Source organism: Carica papaya, chromosome 9 (genome assembly GCF_054855325.1).
Source record: "Carica papaya isolate Zhongbai chromosome 9, ASM5485532v1, whole genome shotgun sequence".
In the NCBI taxonomy this organism is placed as follows: Eukaryota; Viridiplantae; Streptophyta; class Magnoliopsida; order Brassicales; family Caricaceae; genus Carica; species Carica papaya.
Genome location: NC_142317.1, coordinates 33,089,491 through 33,114,318, shown reverse-complemented (window position 1 = coordinate 33,114,318; position 24,828 = coordinate 33,089,491). Strand labels below are relative to the sequence as shown.

Here is a 24,828-nt window from a genome sequence, read left to right as displayed (position 1 = left end):
TTGATATAGGCACCAAGGGGGTGCTGCCCATGTACGATTAAAGTAAATTAACCTCGACTTTCAGGTCAGAAACTTTAGAAGACATCCATGTCAGTCAACTTTTAACACGGTTTCTCTAAAAGAGAATACATCAAAATATTAACAGGTTCTCATGCTAAAAATAAAAATTAAAAAAATCCAAACATCGATCGACAATTTCTGTTTTCCGAATTCTCTAGCTAGCAATGCCTACAAGGTAAATAAATTTTGAATTACTCACAAATAAGCACCTGCAACTTCTCCTTCTAGTCAGCTGGCAGAGATTGGGGAGACTAAGGGGCAGCGTGGGGAAAGAATGTTGATCAATTCTTACTTAAAACAACAGTGCCCCCATTGATGACCACCAACACTATCCAGTCATTCATAGGTCAGACTCAATTTAGCCTGGGTAACGTATACCAATTACAAACTACATTAGCTCTCCGCTTCCTTGGCAACATTGCTCTCGTTGTCTTTGTCATCCCTTAGTTTCAGGGTCTCCTCTTTTCCTACTTCCATCTTCACATCCTCGTTACTTGTTTGTTCGGTGCTTGGACTACTACCATCACCTGCTATTAATGACTCTGAAACACTGGAATCAGGCTCTTCATTTTTTGCTTGTGGCAATCCTCCATCAGTTTTGTCACAGTCATCGGACGAAATACAAGGCTTGTCAATCTCATTATAATCACAACCACAATCTGACGATTCCACTTGGATTTCACCATTTGGCAAATTGGGACTTTCAACTGTATTACAGGCTTCACTGGAATCTGTCTCCCTCCATTCAACCCATACAGGTGGTTTATCAGATGAACTGCCCAATAGATTACTAGCAGTTGTGTCTTCAGAGTTTGTTGAAGGCAAGGGAGAAGAGGCTGCAGTGTCGTCCAAATCATCATCTCCGCCAACAATGACATCATCATCACCTTCACCATTAGTACCACCAGCCAAATCAGTACTAGGCGATTGAGAGGCAATAGCGCTAGTTGAACGCTCACTGGCAGCTCTTTCACCCTCAAAGGCAAACCAGTTAGAATTTGTAAACAGTGAACCACTGCAAAAACATGTCAAATACACGCACAACTAATTAGGAAATTTCTGTGACCTGCACCATAAAATAGCTTTTGGGTTCTTTCTTCCAACACTTCTAGGAACCAGTAACCGATTATTCATAAACCTCATAACAAACCACCTGAGAGCCCAAATCTTCTGAATTACTGATCAGACTTCATCAGAAGTTCTAAACATTCATGGATAAATAATGACCATGAATGAGAAGGAAAAAGCCTACCTTTCTTGGTCATCTCCAAGACGCAGAGAAGATATAACAACTTCAGCAGATTCATCATCAAAGTAGACATCCTGCCAGCAATTCCAGTAAGAAACTTTCCAGCTATCCACAAAGGTTCAACTTTTCACAAAGCCAGTTGGTCAGAAAATACTTGTCTAGACTCACTACAGAGGGCAGAAAGACAACTTAAAAACATGTGAAACCTGGACATAAACCTTGGGTATAATGTTCAACTTCGTATCACTAAGGATCTCCAGAGAAAAATATATATACATATATATTTACAACAAAACTCAAACTAAAAAATATATTGATTATATCACTCTATAATTATTAGACCAGTAAAACTTAAGGATGCTACAGAATTGATCTTATGGTATCAGGAGAATTTTCATGATTACTCAGCACAGAGGACTTGGAACAAAGTCTATCCCATCCTCAATAAGGAACTTCTATCCAACTAGTTTTGGAGATTTGCTAAGTCAACAACCAAGGAAAGAGGGGGAGTGTGGTGGCTATATGCACACTGGGACAAGGTGACAGTTGCTCCAATGAAGATGGCACAAACAACTGCAAAAATAGAAAGTTTATTCTATACCTCATCATCTCGTTCAAGTGAGCCATGCGCCTGCAATGCAAGAACAAGGATAGTAAGTAGGAGAACATTTCCACATGCAGTAAATGAATCCATATAGTTTCCAAGAAAAAAGACCACGAGTGAGGAGACCAAAGATAGAAAGAACTGTTTTAAAAATGCAAAAGACTAGATCAGTATAATCTAGAATTAGCCCAGGAGCCGAAGGGGAGAAAAATTGGACATAAGAAGGTAGAACTACTAGCATTAAGGGGAAACATACTCAAGAATAGAATTTGGATGGCAGACACTAGAAACAATTAGATATATCTCTGCATCCTACCTCCAACAAATTTAAGATAGGGCTGAGGGTAACTCAGTATTAAAAAGTAAATCATTTTACTTATCATAAGTATGATAACTATTGTAATTCAATCTTACATATAATAACTACTATAGAAATCAGAACTGCAAATTAACAAGGAAACGGATGGAAAATGAACCAAATAAAACCTTAGCAGCTTGGCATGGTGACCACCCTCTATAAATGTATGCACACCTCTTAGGTACTGGAATATGTGCTCTTCAATGTAATGCACCTCAAATATAGACATAGCTTAGGGTATATCCACTGAATCAAACACAAACAAGTGTCAAGTAACATCCAAAGGACACTGACCCTATCTTTTTAGCATTGATATACCACATGTGGACTATTAGAAGATATGTTGTAGACTCTCTAGAAAATAAAAATATGCAAATAGTTGGAAGCAGATCAAAAAGTCACTTCCATGGCATCAATGACTGCTTCACTGGCTCCTCAGATTCTAACTTGCATAATAACAAAAAAATGCTGAAAAATGATTGGTGTTTGCACAATTGAGAAGACATCAATCAATATTTGGTCCTCCAGCTGCACTGGTCCTAGAAAGTAGTAGATGGATTACTTGGATGCAGCTTCAGTATGCAAATTACAGGTTTACCCTAATTTACCCTAATCATCAGTACTTTATCCCCTAGATATAAGAATAACACAAAAAAAATCAGAAAGGGCCCTTTAGTTTATTGAACGTAACTCCAGCATATCAAGCTGTTATACTTCTCTCTCCTACCTATCTTTCTCAGTAAATTGTTATCTCCTAGCCTTAGCCATCAGTTAATTTGTGCAGAAGAATCTCTTCTATCTAATTTATCACAACCCTGCACATAAAACAAATGAATATGTGTAAAAAAATTCTATAAAGCACCTCATCAATGTCATCATTAGTGTAAATTCCATAACGGAAGGCCTGGCTCAAGTTATTTGCAAGAGCTGCAACATCATAGTCTCTTTCTTGATAATCGTCATCATCACTATCTCTAATTCGATCTTGAAGTGCAGTTGGTCTCCTGTCAAAATTTGATGAAATCATTATTAAACAATGTAAAACTATAAATGAAACTGATTTGCCAATAATTCACAAGACCTTCCTCGCCAGGGACACTCAACTTTGTGTGGGGGGGGGGGGGGGGGGAGGGCGGGTGGGGGAATCAGCTTGACAGAAACAACTTGCACAATACAGTAAAAAGAACAACTCTTATTCATTTTCATTGGATAAAGAAATGAATAGTAGTAATCCTCCTCCCTACACTAAAGGAATTATTTATACTTGAAACATTACAGCCACATACTATGTGACATGATAAATTTTTCCTCCTCAAATACCCAATTACATACCTACTAAAGAACTCTATTTAGAAGAAGAAACCTACCCACACGCCCACTGATAGACATTTTCCACTGCATTACGCTTTGATAGCACGTTGGTATGCCAATCAGTCCATGCACTATTTTCCTGCCAAAAGAAAACAATTATGGTAGCGATAATAACCGGGGGAATGGAGAAGTCCTAAAATAGCAAATATTACTTTGTTTACACTAATCACACCTAAAAACTACAACTTAAGAAAAGAAGACAGGAAAATAATTAAAGAAAGGCAGCTGCAAGAGAAGATGAAACAATAAAATTGCCAATAGAAAAGCTACTAAATTTCATGTAACTTAGATGAATTATTGTAAAGACATGCCACATAAATGACAGTTAAATGGATAATTCAAACTAAACATCATTGAAACAACTAAATATGCTAGACGAAATGTAAGAACAAGAAGACTGAAGATTAAGAATAAACCTGCAGATGAGCATGAATGTCACTGTTGCTATTTGTCAGCTGAATAAGCTTGTTAGACATACGCGTTAAATGTCCAATATTCCCTATCCTGGGAGGTTTTCTACCTTCAGCAGGAAATGTTGGCTGCAGGAAGAACAGAACAAAAGAACCATTTAGATACTGATTTAGCATGCATTCCATAGTATGGACAGTGTAGTCATACATAAAAATCCTTAAAAACTAAAAATTATAATGACAGGTTAATTAACTTCAAGATCAAATCTCACTCAGAAAAAGCAACCAAAATAGAAACCAACAAAGAAATAATAGTAACTTGAGAAGTACCTTATTTGGATCATTAGTCAGCGTGAAATTATTTTCTGCTTCCAGTATTTTTCCAACAAGATCACACTCATGAAGAAGATGCTCAGTAAGTCGAGCATTTTTACTCTCCAAGCACGACAGTATTATGTTCTCTACATGATGATGCAAAAAATTATTGTATGGGTACCTGCAGCAATAGATGAAACAGCAAGTAAGACTCAGCATCTGGCTCCAATTTGTTGCCAGCAGATTTCTAAACTTACTCAAAGAACAAATCCAAAATTCTCTGAACTGCTCCAAGTTGAATCAACTTCATCTCAGCAGCTTCACTGCCAACCGTCAGTAGTACTGAAATGAACTCTACAATCTGAAAAGTTTTGTGTCAACCGATAATCCAAAAATGTTTTCAAATACTGGTACTGACATTTCTCTAAGTAATTCAGGATTTACTCCTACATCTCATAAACTTAATAGCTAACCAAGTCAAAAGATACCAAGTCATAAAAGAGTAAAAGAACACCTTCAATCGGTGTTTTCCTAGGGGCGGTTGCAACTTCCCATACGTAGTTACCAAGACACCCTCAGCTGATGAGACATCCAAAAGCTTCAGTAGACCACCTATAGGATAGCAGCAATTTTAGTATAATTTTCCTCTTTGCATCATGACAAGATAGCATCCTGTACTACAAGTTGAAAATATACAACAACTACATGATAGAAACAATTCTTCAAAATGTAGCAATTTTGGATGTCTGTTTGATGCCCAATGACCAGCACTAGGAACAGATTCTTGAAGAAGCCTATCCATCAAAGATATTTCCTATTACTTGGAAAATATTAACGTGGCATTCATGTTTCCAAAAACCTTACTGAAGAATAAAGTTCACTCTGAAACAAATTAAGAACCAGAATAGTTAAAACCAAAAATAGGCATCTGGGAAAACTTGCATCCCCATTGCAGAATAAATAGATAAGGTGAATCACTTACTAAAAGCCATGCTTAGCGACAACTCAGAATCATCATCAGACACGCCTAAATTTATCAGAGTTCCTAATTGTTTTATTACTATCCAATGACACTGAGAATCTTAATCCCAAGCTACAGATGAATCTATTATAACAAGGAAAATCTACAGAACCACCTCCATTTTAGTAGCTAGCAGAAAGGTACCAACTTTTGATAGAAACCTGCAAAATCCCTGTGATATTATGCTTTTAAGTTATAATAACAGTTAAAACACCATAATACACTCCATTCATTTGATAGATATTTGAACTATAGCCCAAAATTTTACAAATTTACTCTTGTCTTCATACTACATACTCTTCTTTCAATTTTATATAAAACAGGTTTCAATTAATAATTATGTCGAAAGTAAAGCATTTATTTCAAAACGAATACTAAAAATGCATAGGAAAATGGAAAACAAAAAGGCAAAGCATCCAATCCTGATCACCTAACCAGATCACCAGGCCAACTGCTCCTCTGTCTATTTAACAACCTAGGCATCCCTATTTTGGACGTTATTCAAATACATATGAACCAAAGAGGATTAAACTACAGATTTAGAATGAAGCATAGCTGCACAGGCTGCCATGAGCCACTGATTTACTCTTCCCCATCAGCCAATGTCATCAAGCTCGCCTTATTTATTATGCATCCAAACACCCACCAACCACTTCTCCAACTGTGGAATTTGTGCCACCCTCTTCAACAGCACCACCTTATCTTACAAGTTAATATAGCACCTTCCTACTCCCTCCACACTGGAAGCAGGCCAAATATTCCTTGCATGGTCTGGTAGCTTAAGTATCGGGACCTGCCCAACCATCAGGCAACCAGTCTAACTGGTTTTCTTTTTTGACAATTTTTTTAGTTTGAAAGGGCAGTACTTTAGCCACATATGAGCTGATGCGGAAATATTTACGCTAATATGACAAAAATTATGGAGATGTACCAAAAGTAAACTAAAGTGGCATAACAAAATTTCAACAGTGACTACCATTAAGGTTGCAAATATAGATTTAATGTTAAAATAAAATTTCCTGATTCTTAAAATGAAGGGTTTTCTGTAGGCTATCTGACTTAAGGGGTTTCTGATTTTTTTTGCAGAAAATGTGCAGTTGTTTTACCCTTTGATTTTTCTTAATAGCAATTCAATCTATTGGCTTTAAGCTCTGCAATAATAACAACCATTTACCTACTCTATAGAAAAGTTTATTAGTTAGCATCCACATATTCTGACATGTGCTAGCATCCCGTATTTTTTTGAGATAAAAAGTATAATATGTATTCGTTAATTACAAACATTAATGGGATGTCAAACCACAAACCATATACAAAAGATATTTACATGTCAACCATAAAATCGATAAGGTTACCAAAATCCTTTATAGAGTATAACGAGTTATCCGTAACTAAAAAACCCAAGGTTTGATACCATCTAACTCTAACCAAATCAAAATCCTCTACCACCCTTTCAAAAGTACTTCGATTCATTTCTTTCTACAGCACCCAAAAGATAATAAGAGAAATAAGACATTATGTATTCTTGTGTCCACACTCTGTGTTGTAGGTATTGAACTTTGTCATGCAGTTTTCAACATTTTAGAAACATTTTTAAGAAACAAAGATTGTCTCTACTATCTGCTCCCAAAGTTGAGTTCACAAGGTAACTTACTTCCTTTGATTGCTGACGAGATATGAAACCTCGTGAGATCAGGGTTGAACGATTAGTGGAGCGAGATTCTAGCATGACCTCTTTCCTGCTTTCTTCCGATGTTATATTGGAAATTACCTCACTGAGTAATGACATTTCTTTTTCCAAGATATGGATTAGCACTTGAACATACTCAGGATTTAGTCCTGCCAAAAGTTAATGTACATGGTCTTTTTCTACAAATCTTTTGAGACAGACCATACCTCTGCTACAATCCATGGTCAGGCTATAGTATTCATCCAGTTCTTGCCACCAGTTTTTTAAGATATTAAGATATTCATTTACTATCCTAACCCCTTGCTTCATAGACCATGTCTTGACCATCAACTTATAAATTTGTGCATACGTCCTTGACTTTAGAGTAAGTTTCACCAATTACAACCCACGCCTTCTTTGTTGTGGAAAGAAACATTACAGTTTTGCTTATTACTGGAGGCATAGAGTTCCAGAGCCATGTCATGGCCATTGAATCTCTTTCATCCCGGGCATCAAATGTAGGGCCTCCAGGTTCCGGCTCAATACCCAGAAAATGACTAAGCTTCTGTTTTACTTTTAGGGCGGTCAGAATTAATTGAAACAAGCTCAGATATTCTTTTCATATGAGCCAGTAGGCAGCTTGAATTGGCTGAAAATCGCTGGTGGAATTTCCCATGTGGAAATATACTCCAGTATTTTAATATGTTACCTCCAACATCCTTTAAAAATTATATGGTAATTGAAGTCGAAAATAAAATAATTATCAGAAGGATTTTACCTTGAACATGTAGTAAAGAGCGAATCTGCAGTTTGCAACTAATCTGGCTCTACCTTGGGTCACTGAGTCAACTCACTAAATCAACTTGGACTAGGAATTGACAGAGTCAACTGGGATTAGGAACTTACTGACTCAACTTCAGATTAAAAACAAAAACTCACTAAGTCAACTCGAGCTGTGGAAGGAGAGGCAGGTCATTTGTCTGCATCTGCTCGTTTGTCGCCTCTACAGATGTGACTCATCTTGTCACTTCAGAGCTCCTAGCAAATGGAGCTCTTGCGCCCAGGAAGTTGCTCGCGTCTGGTCACGAAAAGGGTGACCAAGAGAACTTTGCACGGATTAAGTGCCAACAAAGAATTGTGCATTGTGGGACCAAATACTGTGGTCGCATCTGCTGCGACAGAGAGTTGCGTGGCTAGGTTTTTCCTCATGTTTGGAGGTCATGCCTGGTCATGACAGAGAGCAACACTGCAACAATGAAGTCGAATCTAGTGGTCACCTATTCCTTTGATTATCTTTTGGATTATTTGGAAAGAAAGGAACAGCAGAGCTTTTGAGGTAAAGAATCGGATTTTGTCGCTATCAAGGATAAATGGTTGCACCTTTTTGGGTCTATTGTTCTTGAATACAACTTTGGTAGTATTGTTGATTTTGTTTCTATTGTAGATACAAGAATTGATCTGTAAATCTTTCGTATACGAGTGGCATTCCCTTGGTGCCTTTTTAATACATTTTCTCACTTTTATCTCAAAAAAAAAAGCAGTGTCGCATCTGGAGGTCATGACTGAAGGCGACCACGGCTAAGAAATACTCAGATTGTGGTGACTAGGGTTGTGCACCAAGGCGGATTATACAACTGTGTGACCGCGTCTAAGGTTGTGCGCGACTTGATTTGGCAAACTGGATCAGACAATGAATGTGACTTGGCTGGGAAAACTAGATCCAGAAATGAAGGTCAGCCGTGGTGGAGATCGCCAACTACTATTTTGGCTTGTGATGGAAGTGGCTAGTCTGTAGTGGCCGGCAGCTATGGTTGTGGTGGCTAGCAATAAAAGTTGGCCCATTTTAGGGTTTTCTAATTAAGGCAATGAAAACCGAATAGGATTTGTAAAAGAGTTTGGAATTTCTTAATTTAAATCTCTGATAACATGTTAAAAATGGTTTGATATAGAATCTATTGAATATACAGTGTTATATAAAGAGGTTTTTAAGGACTAAAAAGAAAAAAAATAATTAATCACAAAGAGTGCAACTTACTCTGATACCCTTCAACCTAATTTACCTTCTCTTTAAAATTTACAACTACAAAAAAAAAGCATTCTGATTTAACAACTGTTAAGAAAATAAATAATCTTTCAAAAACAAATGATCACTTAAGTGTTTTATTGGCTCACAAGACATAAGTTAGGACTTAATTTAGTTTTCTTTTCTTCTTTCAGTTATTACTTTTTATGGAGCAAAAGAAAAAATAAGCAACTTCCTTTATAGCCACCATCGACACTCTCCCCACACTGTCAAGATACCACTCTCACCACCATTATTGTCACTGCCGCTGTTGGCCCTATTGCTACCACCACCATCATCTCTACTGCCACAGCTACTGCTATTATTAATATGAAGTAAGGAAATAGTAATATGGTCTTCTACATTATCCAAATCAGTTATTTACTTAACCAAACATATGGAAGGGTAAGCATCACATAAAAGGATAAATTACTCCAGACTACCCTACCTTGTCACCAAAAGATGCCAAAAGTACATAATGCTAGAAGTAATCATAATTGAAGATGTCCCCGTTTGAAGACATCATAAGTTTCTTATTTTATATTTTACATATGTTACTCTAGAAACTATAGATTATAGATAAACACAATGCATTTGCAAATTAAGAAAGGTCGTACCAAATAGTTGATTTGCAAGAGTAGAAAATTTCTAATCTGGAATATAAATAACAAAACATGCTAAAAATTTAGTTTTTGTGTTTATACATTCTTCAAAGATGTTTATTTGTCCATGTAACAAAAGATATTTTCTGGGAAGGTGAATAAGCAAAAAAGGAAAGAACTAAGATATGGATGTGCGATGTTGCAACAATACTTAAAACTACATAGCAACAACTGAGTAAAGAAGCTCACCTAGGCTCTCCAACATTCCCTCAATTGTATCAGAATTAACAGTTATTGTAGATCCATGAGTTAGTTGGCGGTTGTATGAATGGTATGTCCCCAAGGTTAGCCTCTTGGGATCTAACAAAGATATGCACACAGATAGTGAGTTAACTAGAACAGACTTCGGTCGTGAATCTTCCAAAGCATTTTTAAACAATCTTCCGATAAAACTGCATCAAGACGAACAAAATAAGACACAATACTTAGAGCAGTGCAAAGCTGATCTTCAGTAGGTAACTGAGCAGCAAGAGTAGAAGCTAATTTTTACATTAAGAAAAAGAAAAAGTTTACTTTGGGCTGGAGATTTTTGTAGAAAGACCGGGAGGTGCAAATCGTGTTATAGCACAAAGAGTTTCAGCTGCATTAGCATGCACCTCAGGGCAATCCTGTATATCATACCAATACACATTAGCAGTGTTTTATTTTTTTGCGAAATTTTTTTTGAAAAAATAACAGAATGTCAACCAAACGTTTCATGACCAAATAAATAACTTATAATAAACCCCATTACAGAGCTAAAAAGTGTGGACGTCATCCTAACTATAATGGGCGTCTAGGCTCAAGGGCTGGACTTTGTCTCTTTCCTATCATGCTTTGATTGGTTTAAGGTTGTGGGATAGCAACATAGCGACACTTCATTTCCGAAAACATCATTTATCTCAGATTTTAATTAATTAATAAAATATTATTGATCTTTTTATTCTCAAATAAATAAAAATTAAGATGAAGATAAGATTAGTTTTGATGTTCCTGAGACAAGTAGGCAGGTAAGTACATAAAATGTCAAGAGAGTAATTTTTTTCCCAAAAAAAAAGGTCAAACAAACTTTTTCTTCACCCGTTAAAGCCACAAAAACGAGAAGGTATCTTTAGCTTTTCTGTCTTAAAAAACTGTCTGACTTTAACTGATTTATTAAGTCATCAAATACTCATTACTTTTTCCACTCCAAAAATGAAAAGTTCTGAAGAATGGTTGCCAATCACAATAAGCATACAAAAATCCTCAAAAGAAAAAAAAACAAAAGAACAAGGGGGAGAGGAACTTAGGAATGTCAAATAATAAGAAAGTGTTTAAAATGTGAGAACCAATTAGCATCAACAATGACAGCTCAACCAAAAATTCAGAATTTTGGAAGCATTTAGAAAGGGCATGACCAGAAAAAGAATTCATATTTAAACATGCCAAGCATTACACACTGCAGAAGAGCCTTTTATCAGATGAAGGCATTCATTAATCAGATGTCTTCAGAAACAATGCCATAAAATACCTAATGCATTGATAAATTCCTAGGAAGAACAAACAGCTGTCAGAAGGAGGAAAATTATTCCAATCCAAGCAGCGCAACTGTTACGCACAAGAGCGTCATGAGGGAAATTTCATCCATCCACTAACAAGATCATAAGTGTGTCAAAATAATCTCTCTCTCCTCATTAGGAATTAGAAAGAAAAATTTGATAGTTATCAGACCAATAAAGAAACTCACTGAGCAGCTGAACTTGTCTACAATCATCTCCAGAACATCTGTTTCTTCCATCCACTGCATTGCTTCTGGATAACTTGCATATATATGTTCATCAGCACCAATAAGACGCACTAAAACCTGGCCAACAAAGGATAAAATTTTCATAAACAACCCTAGTGATAGATGGAACTGCCATTAAACGACTTATCAGCAGATTAATAGATCACTTCGGAATGGCATATACATCACACATCCTGGATCAAGTAAAGACTCTGGGTTTCCAGAAAGCCACTGCTACATCTACTTCATTAGGAATTGATGATCTTTTAACGATACCTTCTAAGGGATGGCTAGTCCAAGATGCTGAACAACAAAGTTTGATTTTGGAAAACACCATCATTATGGGAATGTACATGCGGTAGAAAAATTACGTCAACCCTAGAGAATAATTATGTACCAGTAGCTGAAGATATTAAAATGTTTTACAAGTTCTATTCAGAAAAGAGAAGAAAGTAATACAAAAAAGAGGACAAAACCCCTTAAAACAAATGAACAAAAAAACTGAACAAAATTTTTTATAAAAAAAAAGTTCTGACAAGCTCCATTTACAGCTTTAATATCTTAAAATTAAGATAATGCAAAAGAAGTTAGTCAAAAACATCAAATACACAAAGCAGACCTAATACCATGGCAAGCAGGAATGATGCAATGCATAATGTTATACTGAAATGAAATGATACTGGAAGTAACCTCCATAATTGATGTAATGCCAATCAGATCAACTAGCTGCCTCACAATTCCCTGATGACTCTGCATAACAGCAATAAGTAAAATCAGAAGATTTTGCAAGCTAAAATAAGCATCAAAGAAGGAACAATGGAAAAGCACCTTTGTTGCAAAAGCAACAGATTTGTACAGTAAGAACTATTGAAGCTTGCAGAAATATTAAGAGAAAATCTAGGAGAAAAAATATGCAGAGATTAGAAGAAATTTAGGGGCAAAATAGGATCTAGATTCAATACTAGAATCCTAATGAAGGAAAGTTTCCTAAACCTTTTAGAAATATATTTTCTGTCCTATTTTTTGAGAGATTGGCATTGCCCATGGCCCTTGGAATATTAAGGAGATTGGTTGGAAAGAACATCCAGCAAGTGGAGGTTCTGGTGCAATTTTTATTTTGTGAAACAACTGTCTCCTTAATTGTGCCAGTCTGGGGAATGCTCTATCTCATGCCTATTTAAAGATAGAAGAAATTGGTGGAGATGGGTGTTCACTAGCATATATGAAAAAGGTGAAGGGAGAGAGTGTGGTATGTTCTGGAATGATCTGAATGTATGTAAACGGAAAAGAACCTACCTTGGATTGTGGGATGAGACTTCAATATGGTGTTGAGTGGACAAGAGTTATTAAGAGAGCAATTTTCAAGGATTTGCAGCTGATGAGTTCTAGAAGACTCTAGACAAGCTTGAATTACGGGACTTACCCCTCATGGAAAGTAAATAGACATGGTCCAATCAGAGATCAAAACCGGCATGCTCCAGAATTGAGGTTTTTGGTGTCTGTCTCATGTCAATCTCAATTATCAAGTCTATGCCAAACACTGTTGCAGCGCACTATCTCTAATCACTTCTCATTTGTCTAACATCCAAAGGGATTAATTGGGGTCCTTAACCTTTCAGATCCGAGGATAAGTGGTTCAGAGTCAATAGGTTCTATAACAACATAAGTGAATGGCGGAGAGGGGTGAGGATGAATAGTAATGCTAACTTCAGAGTGGCTCAGAAGATGAGGGAGGTTAAAGTTGAAATAAAGAAGTGGTGTAAAGAGGATTGAGTGGGAGAAGCTACAATTACTCAATCTTCACTACAGGAACTCGAGGTCTTGGACAGGATAGGGGGAGGGAGTTTTGTCTACTGAAGATTTGGCTCGCAAGGAATCCATAAAGCTTGAGTTGGCGAATAGAATACAAGTGAAGAAGACTTCACTGAGATAAAAATTGAGAGTTCGATGGACAAAAGAAAGGAAATAGAAACATAAAATTCTTCCACTGCATTGCAAATAATCAGATAAAATTAACTGTGGAGGAGATTGATATAAATGGCCATTTGGTAAAGGGTAATGAGCAACTGATGGAAGGGGTTGTGGAATTCATTAACAGGTCATACCATGAGGAATTCAGTTGGAGATTGATATAAATGGCCATTTACATCCTTGGATGATTTGAAACGAGAATAACTTGAGAAAGAGTTCACTAAGGAGAAGATTCTAGAGGGGCTCATACAATGTGGGAATGATAAAACCAATAAACTTAATGGTATTGACATGGGTCTTCTTCAGAAATTCTAGCATGTGATGAAAGAAGACACTATCAGGCTTTTTAAGGAGTTTCATAAATCTGGATCTTTTGTTAGATGTTTAAACTCTTCCTTCCCGGTTCCTATTTCTAAGGTTGAGCAAGTGTCAAACATCAAAATTCAAAACGTATCAATTCCATAGGGTGTGCTTATAAGCTCCCTGCAATAGTGCCGGCTAAGAGAATGGCAAATGTGATGGGTAGGGTGGTGGGAGAGTGTCAGCATCCTTTTGTGGAAGGTAGACAGATTCTGGATGTAGCTCTTGTTGCTAGTAAAATTGTAGATGATCTACTTCACAAGAATAGAGAAGTGTTCCATGCAAGTGGGTATTTGTATTTAATACACATCGCACTTTTTATTTAAAAAAAAAAGGAGTTCCATGCAAACTGGACATAGAGAAAGTCTATGATCATTTAAATTGGGACTTTCTTGATTATATGTTGAGGTGACTAGGCTGCATAGACAAATGGCGCAATGGGACTTCTTTTGCAATTATGGTGAATGGGAGCCATCATCCTTTTTTAATGCCTTCATAGGTCTTATAAAGGGTGATCCCTTATCCCCTTTCCTATTTCTTGTTATTAAGAAAGCTCCCAATAAAATGTTGTTTGAGGTTAGAGAGCTGAAGATGTTTAAGCGATTAAAGGTGGGGGAGAAAGGGAATATGGAGGAAGTAACTCACCTTTCTTTGATGATGACAGTTTACTATTTTGTGAACTGGATGAACGGGCATATTTAATTTCATATGCATTTTACTGAGTTTTCAAGCAGTATATAGAGCCAATATCAACTTAGGCAACTCAGAATTGGTGAGACTGGGTGTTGGGAGGGATGCTACCAAACTGGTGAGGATTTTGGAGTATAAAAGCATGGATTTGCTAATCAAATACTTGGGGATACTATTAAGGACTAAATATAAAAATGTGACAACTTGAGACCCTAGAGCAGTAGGTTGGAGAAGACGGATGGAAGGGAAACCTCCTATTCTTCACTGTTATGTCTTATTCCAAGTTCTTGAGGGGCTGAAACAATGGGGGCTTGGACTGTCTTACTTATAATCAGATTTGGAAGGTGAATGCACCGCCTAGGATTGTCTTTTTTGCTTGGGAGGTGGATAGAAAATGTATATGACCATTGACAACTTAATAAGAAGGGGTCAAACTTTTGTTAATGGTTGCTACCTTTACAAAGAGATTGCTAAGACGTGCAACCATATTCTTCTTTGGTGTCCGGCAGTGTCCAATACGTCGATCATGGTTTATGGGTTGTTGGGAATTTGTTGGGTTATCACTGGGTCCTTAGGGATGAACTTAGGGCTTGGGCTGGTATTGGTAAAAAGAGAAAAGCTTTACTCCTTATTTCTTTAACTATTTTTGGGTGGTTTAGAAAGAGAGAAACAGGAGAGCATTTGAGGGGATTGAGAGTGAAATGTATAAAGTTAGGGATAGATAGCTACACTTTTTTGGATCTTTAATTTTTGGAATATGACATTTATAGGATGGATTTTTTAAAAAAAAAATAAATATTTATAGGATGGATGATTTTAGGAATGTTATAGAGTTACTCATTAAGATGTAAATATGTATAGGGGCGACAACCCCTTAGTGTCTCTTATTAATATACTGTTTATACTTTTTATTTCAAAAAAAAAATATATGTGCTTAACTCATGCAAAATTCAAGGAAAATATTAGAACTCAACAGGAGGTTTATGAAGAAGCTTTTTAATTTCTCAAGAAACAAATTTAAATTGGGAGATCTTTTAGGGGACATCAGAATTAGGAAGAATGATATTCTCCATGACATTTCCTGTCTTGATTGATTGGTCTCAGGTAATGTTGTTAATGATGACCGTCTACCAAGACTGTATTCCGTTAAGAATAAGTTTGAAAAGATTCTAGTTAAGAGGATGCTAACTGGATGCAAAAATTGAGGTCGAATCGAATCAAATCAAAAGGGGGATGCTAATAAGGATGGAGAAGTTGACATTGTTTCTTTGATACACCTCCTCAATTCTATTGTGTTTTCCTCATAGTCCCTAATCATAGAGTGTGACCTTTGGACTTTTTCCATCAGTACCTACAAGTCCTATGCTTCTTAATCCCTAATCCTTCTATTCATGATGATACTTTTAATAAGTGTTTAAAAGTTTCCTGTATCTTCTAAGGTTAAGGTCTTTGTTTGATCTGTAGTTTTGAATATTAAATACTAACAATTCGCTCCATAGACAAGCTCACGAGCTGAATCTTGCTTTGTCCTCTAGCCGTGTGATGTGCTTCAAAGCTGTTGGATCTCACAATCATTTGTTACTGCATTGTACTCGGGCTTGAAGCCTTTTCTCTCGTTTGTCTGACTCTTTATATCTTTCTTGATTCCTCCTTACAAACTTGAGGGATTTATGTCTTATACTCTCTATTGTATTAGTAGGAGGATGGGCGTTACTTTTGTTGGTTGTGGATGATCTCGTTGGAGAAAAATGCCAAGATTTTCAGAGATTATGACTCTTATTTTTCCGTTCTTCAGGATAGGACACCTTTATTAGTGTCCTTTTGGGCAAATACATGAAATTTACTTTTTCTTTCTATTGTGCACTAAGATTCGTAGGCTATCATCTTAGAGAGCATAGCTTCTCTCTTTTGTTAGGGAAGATAGCTAGTACTCCGTGGTTATAGCTACTACTCCATGGTTATATCTCTTTTGCTTTCCACTAATAGCCCTTTCTTATCAAAATAAATAAAACAAATTTATCAGGCAAATGCAATCGCAGTAGTAAAATAGAAAATGAAGCAAACACCACACTTCACTTGAAAATTCCTATATTGTTATTTGCCCCACAGCAAATCGACAAAATTCTAACTATCAAACTATTCCAACCTTATTTGTATCATTATATTTCCATGGAAATAAGTAAGACTTACTTATTAAACGCAGACCAACTCAAACAATGAATCAATGTTATGTTACAAGCTAACTTACTTTTACATAATGCATAAAAGGAACTGTCTTCCGCAGCAACAGGCATACGACAACCTACCCAAATAAAACCACATGAGGCAGGTGAAAATATGAAACAAATTTTCCTTAAAATACAGGAAATCCTAAACAATAATCCACAAATATAAAGTTTAAAACTAGATACCTTGCTGAAGTACCCAGCAAGCAGTGTGCTATGAGAGTCTTTTGGCTCCACAAAAGAAAACAACAGGTTCATCAACTACAAAAAGCAGTAACCTCATGAATTAGTCACTGATCATAGAAAGATAATTCACAAAGAAGAAAAGACAGCAATTTTCTACCTCCTCATCCTCCACCAGTGTTTTGAGTATGATGTCAACTTCACAAGTAAAAATCTCACAAGCAATGAAAGGAAACCTATACAAACCAACAGGAAAAAACAAGAAAACAAAAAAAAAACAAAGAATGGATTCTCAAATTCAAGACCACAAAGAAACAGACCAACATGTTAATCAATAGAAACCTACTTGAAAGTCCGCTTCTTTTCAGCATCCTCAGGAGGTTCTAGCACAATATATCGAATAAGTTGTTCAACCTGAACTCTTTCACGCAAACTGCAAAATAAGTTGGTAAGAATCGATTATAAGTGAAAAACAATCAGCCTAAACAAGAGTAGATGATATAGCACTGCCAAATAGGGTTTAGAGAGATAGAGAAGACAAATCCAATCCACAACTATAGGAACTAGTAACAACCACAATCACAATCACAGGCATATTAAGCACTAAATTCGATGAGAGAAAATCGATAATTTTTAGTCATAAGCAATCAATTTAATAATGACGAATCACACATAGCCTATTATGACAAGGTACCTTAAATAGCACAGCAATAACAAAATAAGGTTTCTAACTAATTAACAAATAAAACAAAAAAATGGTTACTACTTTTTATTTCAAAAAACTACTTAACAAATAAAATAACAATTAAGAAAACCTATTTTAATAGGAAATTCCCTAATGTAACATAAATATCCCATAATATTAAAATAGATATAAGTCTAGGTCTTCTTATTCTGCATCATCTTCCAAACCAATTTTCTTTCTACCCAAAAATCCATCACATTTTTACCTCATTTTAACACATTCCCTTAAATCCATACACGACCTTATCCCTTTTCATTTTATTGAATCACAATTCATTTGATTTCTCCACATCCATCAACCTAAACCAAAACCATTTTAAAGCCCACAACCTCAACACAAACACAAAGGACAAACCATCTAGGCCAACCAGCGCAGGCCCACTGCTAATCTCCAAAACGGTAGCAATCTCTTCTGCTTTTCCCCACTTCAGCAAACGATATAAAAGAGAGAGATGCAGAGAAACATAGAGGCAAGAGAGAGAGAGACGTGTAGGAAAAAATAGTGAGTGTTATAAGTCAATTCATACACAGACCGAAAGAAATGCACTTACAAGCAGTCTGCAAAGTACTACATTACCTAAAAAGGTAAGTTGGAAAAGAAATTAAGCTCAGGAAAAGTGAAAAGCTTCTCCTGTAAGCCTATACTGATACAAGTTATAGAGTCAGTTGTAGACAAAAGGCCTATCATAGGATATTGTATCTTCCTTGGGGGCAACCTAATCACCTAAAGAAGTAAGAAGTAAATATAGTTGCGAGATCAAAAGCAGAATCAGAAATTCAAGTAATGGCATAGAAATATATGAACTACTACGAATAAGAAGAATCTTGAAAAATCTTCAAGTCAAGTGGGAAAATCTCATGTGCATATACTATGAAAACAAATCAGCTATAACTATTGCACACAATCTGTTGCAGCACGACTAGACCAAATATATCGAGATCGATAGACATTTTATCAAAGAAAAACTTGACAACGGCGTACTATAAACCTCATACATGCCTACCAATTCACATCTAGCAGATGTGTTTACTAAAACCTTAAACAATCTAGCATTCCACTCTCTTATTGGCAAGCTGAGAATGGACAACATCTACTCCCCATCTTGAGAGGGAATGTCTAAAAAAATATATGAGTAAATTATACACTATGTAATTAATTGTTTATTTTCTTGTCCAATCGAGAAAACATGCATATACAGGGTTATAATATTCAATAGAATATACATCAACCATTCCTAACTTTGAGATCAAAGCATCGAACTTTGACTCTCTACGAAATTGATAAAGCACAACCAAATAGAGTTTAGAGAAAGATTACATATTAATGAAAAGAAAAGATAAATCCAATCGACAAGCACAAGAATTGGAGACAATTACAATCACAAAGTTTTTTTTGGGAATACCTACAATCACAAAGTCGTCACAACTAGTTTTTTTAAAAATAAAAAGTGAGAAACTATATATTGATATAGGCGTCAAGGGGGTGTCATCCATATAAAAAATTTACAAGTCAATTAAAATATCAATAAGGTTGTCTAAATCCTTCTTACAATATAAAGGATGACCCATTAATAAAAAACCGATAGTCTAGAACCATTTATCTTAAGAATATCAAAACCACTAACATCTTCAACCCCCATCAAAAGCCATTTTATTCCTTTTCTTCTACACCACCCAAAAAATAGTAACTGCAATGATCTCCACTTACTTCCAACGACCATTAAAGTCCTTCAAAGTCCATAATTCTTCCCTCAAGGAACCTGCCATCACGCAATTAATACCAAGCAACCTATAAACCATAATACATAGCTTATATATCATTGGACACTCAAGCAAAAGAATTTTGCAAGTCTCTTCCGCCCTCATACACATATAGCAAGCATTGACCAATACCTTACCCTGTTCCCTTAAATTATCAATCGTCAAACAACATTCCTCGGTGGCCTCCCAAGCAAAAAATGATACTCATACTCATTGATCTCTAATCATTCAAGTTTCTTGAGACTACCACTTGCCATACTTTATCTCCACTACTATTCTCCACAAGAGAGTCACAAAGTTGTCAAAACTATACTCACAAGGTTGTTAAGTACCCAATTCAATTAAACAAAACTAGTAGTTTTTATTCATAAGCAATCTATTTAAATATGAAGAACCACCTATGTGTTTACAAGGTGCCCACACCAACTAAGAAAAACAATAAAAAAAAATAAGATTTCTAAGAAAAACAAGAATCATAATACTAAACTACTAAGAAACCTATTTTAATACTTCCTAAACAAGCTTGACATGCCTAATAATAAATAAATATTGTAATCACATAAATTTCCCAGAATTAGTACAACATATCAAAACAAATACAAAGTTCGTGTTCACTCCCAACCAAAAAAAAGTAAATCAAAATTTTCATATATTTATTAGCTTGATTCTAAGTAAAATTAATTTAAACCCACCTTTTTACCCAAAGAAAATATTATTAAGTAAAAAGGAGAATACATAAAGAGAGGATAAAGTATACAAAATATAAGACAAGGACAAGGGTAAAACATCAATATAAAATACCTCTTGATATTTTCCATAAAAGAAAAAGGCAAGCCCAAAGAAATAGTGTGCCTTCACCAACAAAAAAGCAATGCATGCCAATCTATTACGAATAAGGTTCTCGAGCTGAACTTGCATTTAAAGATCTTGCCACTAAATTGTAAGCACAAAACCAAACACCGAATAAAAAGGAGCCATCTCCATAAAGTAGATTATACTCCATAAACATCATCGTTGTCGTATATCTTTCCTAGTCATCATCACAATCTATGTAGTGAAAGATAACAAAGCCATGATCTTCTTACCCTAAAATAAATTTGGCATTTCCTCCCTTCCTCTATTTCAACCTATTACAATTGTTGAGTTCGGGAATTTTTTGGTTAAAATTCTATTTCACAAGTGTTTCATAAATCCATGACATCATCAAGACTATAATGTAGATCTACTTCTTCTTATGATCTTACAAATATTGTACAATCAGATAGGTAGACCAAAATCGTGAAAAAATCATCATCCTTATGTATATTTTGCAGATGAATTTGTATTTACTATTTTTTGCCCATGACTATTGCTTAGAGAATGAGCTGAAAAGATATTCCAATATTTGATCAAAGAGTGATCTGTTACCACAAACTTCTAAGAAGCAACGCTATCCTAAAGCTACTAAGTATATTGAGCTATCAACCATTCACTCTTTTGTGTCTAAAAAAGACAAAAGAATAGGAAATTGTGAAGGCAAAGAATGCATAAATAAGAATACGGAAAAGTATCATACAAGTTGATAAGGCGTCCATTAAGGGCCTTGCATTCTTGAATAATTTCATCCTCATCAAGTAATTCCTCCATTGTATAGTTCTCTTTATCCAAAATCGCCTCCACCTGCAAGTGATATAACATGAGAATTCAAAAATAAAAAACAACTAGGAGAATAAAAGTTTTACTTGCCTTAAACCTTATATAAAGTGAAAAAGCTAAACCTCAAACTTGAAACCCATATTATAGATTAACGCAGACCACATGAGTCCTTAGCAGCTAATTAACAAGTGGAGAACCAAATCTGAAATCACTAAGTCCAAGTTACATGATAAAATGCATGCAGCCCAACCTTCCTCTGCCAAGAAAAGGAAAAATTAGTCATGTGAAACTGCAGTAACTAAACCTTTCCTATTCCTCCAAGAAAGAGAGTTAAAAAAGAAACTCAAAGACAATGCTTTCGCATAATGGAATGGTTGGTCTACAGCTTGCATGAGTTCAGTGAACCCAGCATAGATCAAATAGATCAATGAGTTTGGTCTACAACTTCCATGCAATCTTACAACGGAATAAAAGCAGTGAATGTGTCTCTCTTTCTTTCTAGCACCATATTCATCCTTATATTTGTTGTATAAACAGACGAAAAGGTGTCAAAATTAAGAGCTCTATTGAGTTTTGTGGCTTTTAATTAGAGAGATTCACACACAAAAAATGTTGGTAAAGGGGACGCATTTCCATGGAAATGTACTCGTCCATTATAGAAGTAATATTTTAATTTAAGTTTCCTTGGTTTATCGGCGAGAGAGAGTATGGATTGGCTTACAAAGATTCCTTCTATGCCACATGGTACAGGTTTGTGGAATAAAATACGCACAGGCAGAGAGGAGTTCCTAAAATGCATTAGGTGGAGAGTTGGGTCTAGTGAGAGCGTGAAATTTTAGCAAGATGAGTGGTTAGGCGGTGGGGTGCTCAAAACCCCGTTTCCCCAGATTTTTGCTTTCACACAACATAAGGAAGCCACAATTCAGGAGTATTTCAGGAGTTTGGGAGGGAATGGCTCCTAATTTGTGGAGGTTTTAAGGAATCTTAATGATTTGGAGATCAATGAGCATGAATTTCTTCTCTTGGTTCTATCCAAATATACTCCTAACGAGGTCGTTTCCTATTTGGTGGCTTAACTCTAAGGGGCTTTTTCCCGTTAGGATTTTTTACATGCATCTTGACAAGAGGAATGAAACTTGTATGGACTTGCCAGCAAGGCTGATCTGAAACGTAAAAGCATTACCTAGAGTGACTTTTTTGCTTGGGAGACTGCTAAAAAGTGTATCTTAACTTTGGAGAAGTTGATTAGCAGGGAAAAATATTGGTAAATGGCTACTACCTATGAAAGAGTGATGTGAAATTGTGCAACCATATCCGGTTGTGATGTCCATTTACTTACCATTTGTGGACCTTAGTCTATGATTTTTTGCATATCAAATGTTGATTGTTTGTTTCTTGAGGGATGAGATAAAGGCATGGAAAGGAGCCTACAAGGATAAGAATTATTCAGTCTCATTCCCTTGGCTGCATCATGGGCTATCTGGAAGAAAAGAAATACGAGAGTTTTGGAGGATATGGAGTCTAATTTTGACAAATTCAAAGACACATCATTCCAGACCTTATGTGTTTTGATTAAGGGTCATCCTCTTCATTCTTGTGAAAATCTAGGGGAAATTATAGATATTTTACTCGATATTAAATTTTGAATACGAGTTGCACCCTCTTGGCACTTGTGAATTGATGATATTTTAAATATAAAAAAACACTAACACAATATCTTGTTTAGTCACCATTCAGTTTCAACTCAATTCCTAGTTCTAACTTTCATATTAGTCTATTATACATAATTAGAACATAATTTACTGGGTTTAAATTAGCACCACCCTAACTACAATTTCTTGATAGGTGGGAGGGTTGAATTTCTACTATCACTATATTCAAAGTGAGACTATAAGTGGTGGTCCGTCTCAAAACAAAAAAAAAAGAAAATGAATAGTGGTGGAATACATATAGAAAAAGTGAGAGTAGTAACTCAAACATCACAAATTATTATGTAACTATGCATATAAAAATTAATATAAGAATCACAACTGAGAGTTTGCTGAATTGAACGAAATGTAGCTAAATCTTGTAAAATGCTTTTATTCTTTCTTCTCTATTTCACCTTTAGCCGGATATATGAGTGTCTTGTCTGAGTCAATTTCAACAGGCTCTTCACTCTAAACAAATCTATTTTCATCATTCAACGGTTGAAACTATTATTTTCCTGGTTCGAACTCAACTTCCAAATTTTTCATGCCACAACCTAGCAAGAGAGTTTCTTGCTTTCCAAACCTGTTAAGAGAACAAACTTTTTACAACCATATATTCCATCTCAGACCACTAACCAATCTATCTAAGACCTCATCAGAATCGATCAACCAAGAGGTAAACCTGGATTATCCAACCAATAAGGCTCTGGTATATTTGGTTAAAAGGAGTAAATGCAAATTCAAGTGTTGAGAAGAAATTCAAAATGGCATTCCTTCATATAGAAAAACTGAAGAGAAAGGCACTGCTACACTGCCAAGTTAACAGACGTTTGAAGTTTGAACTTCTTCGCTCCAGAACAATTAAAATGCAGAATCGCACAATCAAAATTCATTTTTCCCACTACCTCCAACTATCAGCAATCAACCTGAAATTTCACTACAAACTCCAAAAAAATCGCAACAAAACTCCAAGGCCAAAAGTACAAAAACTAACAGCAAAAACATATCCAACGATTATATATACACACAGGCATTCACGTGTAACTTTACACACACACAGACAATTCCGTACAAAGATCAAAAATCCAAAACACCAAAAGAACTCACAGGAGACGCCGTGGACAATCCTGCCATGCGCCAAAACATCTTGGATAATACCGCAGTAGAATCGCCACCACAAAAATTTAGATCGGCGAAACCCTAATCAAACTCAAATTAACCAAAGACCACGAATGGTCCCAACACACTGCAACAACGAAACCCTCGAATCGTATCAGATTCCAAATTCGCATAAACTTTCCGGTTCTGGATCGAAGCCAGAGCGAGATAAACGAATAACACCCTGAATCCCGGAGCGGAGTGGATTTTGAGATGGAGAAAAGAAAAAAAAGCGAAGATTATATTTTTTTGGTGAATATATGTGTGTGTGCTCGTGTATGGTAGGTGTTAAATTTACATGGCTGTATTTCTAGGGAATATATATATATATATATTTACATACACACACACACAATCATGGAGTATAATAATTGTTGTATGGGCTAATCATTTGGGGAAATAACATTGTCAAAGTTTGTCGTTAGGGCTTTTCTTTAAGCTGTGGGAGGTTTTTCTCGTCCACTTGCTCAAAAATGGTATTAGCCTGTCAACATAATATGATTAAGGGAAAACCAAAGTTAATTAGAAAATCATATGATCTTTTTAATTGTAATTCTTTCATAAATTAAATATATATATATATATATAGTTTGATGGTTTTAGGCATGTGTTATTTTATTTAATTTTTGTTTTACTTTTAAAAATGAAAAAAAATAATACACCAACAAAAAAAAAACATATAACCACATAGCAAAAATAGCCTAAAATAATGTTTTTTTAAAAAAAAATAAGTTCGAGTAAAAGTATATTTTTTCTCGTATTAATTGGTTAAAGGGTCTAAAAGAAAAAAAATAAATGTTATAAAATTTCTGTTATTCTGTATATTTATGAATAAAAAAATATTATAAAACTTATATAGAATTATTTTAAAATTTATATAAATAA

General features: G+C 35.5%; 1 protein-coding gene across 2 annotated transcripts; it reads right to left on the bottom strand.

Moving 5' to 3' along the window:
* Positions 1-6: 6 nt before the first annotated feature.
* LOC110819688 (SIT4 phosphatase-associated family protein) lies at positions 7-24,343 on the bottom strand. 2 transcript variants are annotated; one of them, XM_088211860.1, is made up of 20 exons: positions 23,893-24,343; positions 23,199-23,368; positions 21,015-21,118; positions 17,301-17,387; positions 17,115-17,190; positions 16,958-17,032; positions 16,795-16,848; positions 12,216-12,275; positions 11,487-11,603; positions 10,295-10,389; positions 9,971-10,173; positions 4,882-4,979; positions 4,625-4,728; positions 4,383-4,548; positions 4,059-4,181; positions 3,639-3,721; positions 3,134-3,275; positions 1,911-1,940; positions 1,313-1,383; positions 7-1,075 (listed from the first exon to the last, which is right to left on the bottom strand). In XM_088211860.1, the coding sequence occupies exons 2-20, from the start codon at positions 23,274-23,276 to the stop codon at positions 454-456; spliced, it is 2,388 nt and encodes a 795-aa protein (XP_088067986.1). In that variant the 5' UTR covers positions 23,277-23,368; positions 23,893-24,343; the 3' UTR covers positions 7-453. The 2 variants fall into 2 exon arrangements, with proteins under 2 accessions (XP_088067986.1, XP_088067987.1); XM_088211861.1 differs by lacking the exon at positions 23,199-23,368 and having other exon boundaries at positions 23,893-24,340.
* Positions 24,344-24,828: the final 485 nt, after the last annotated feature.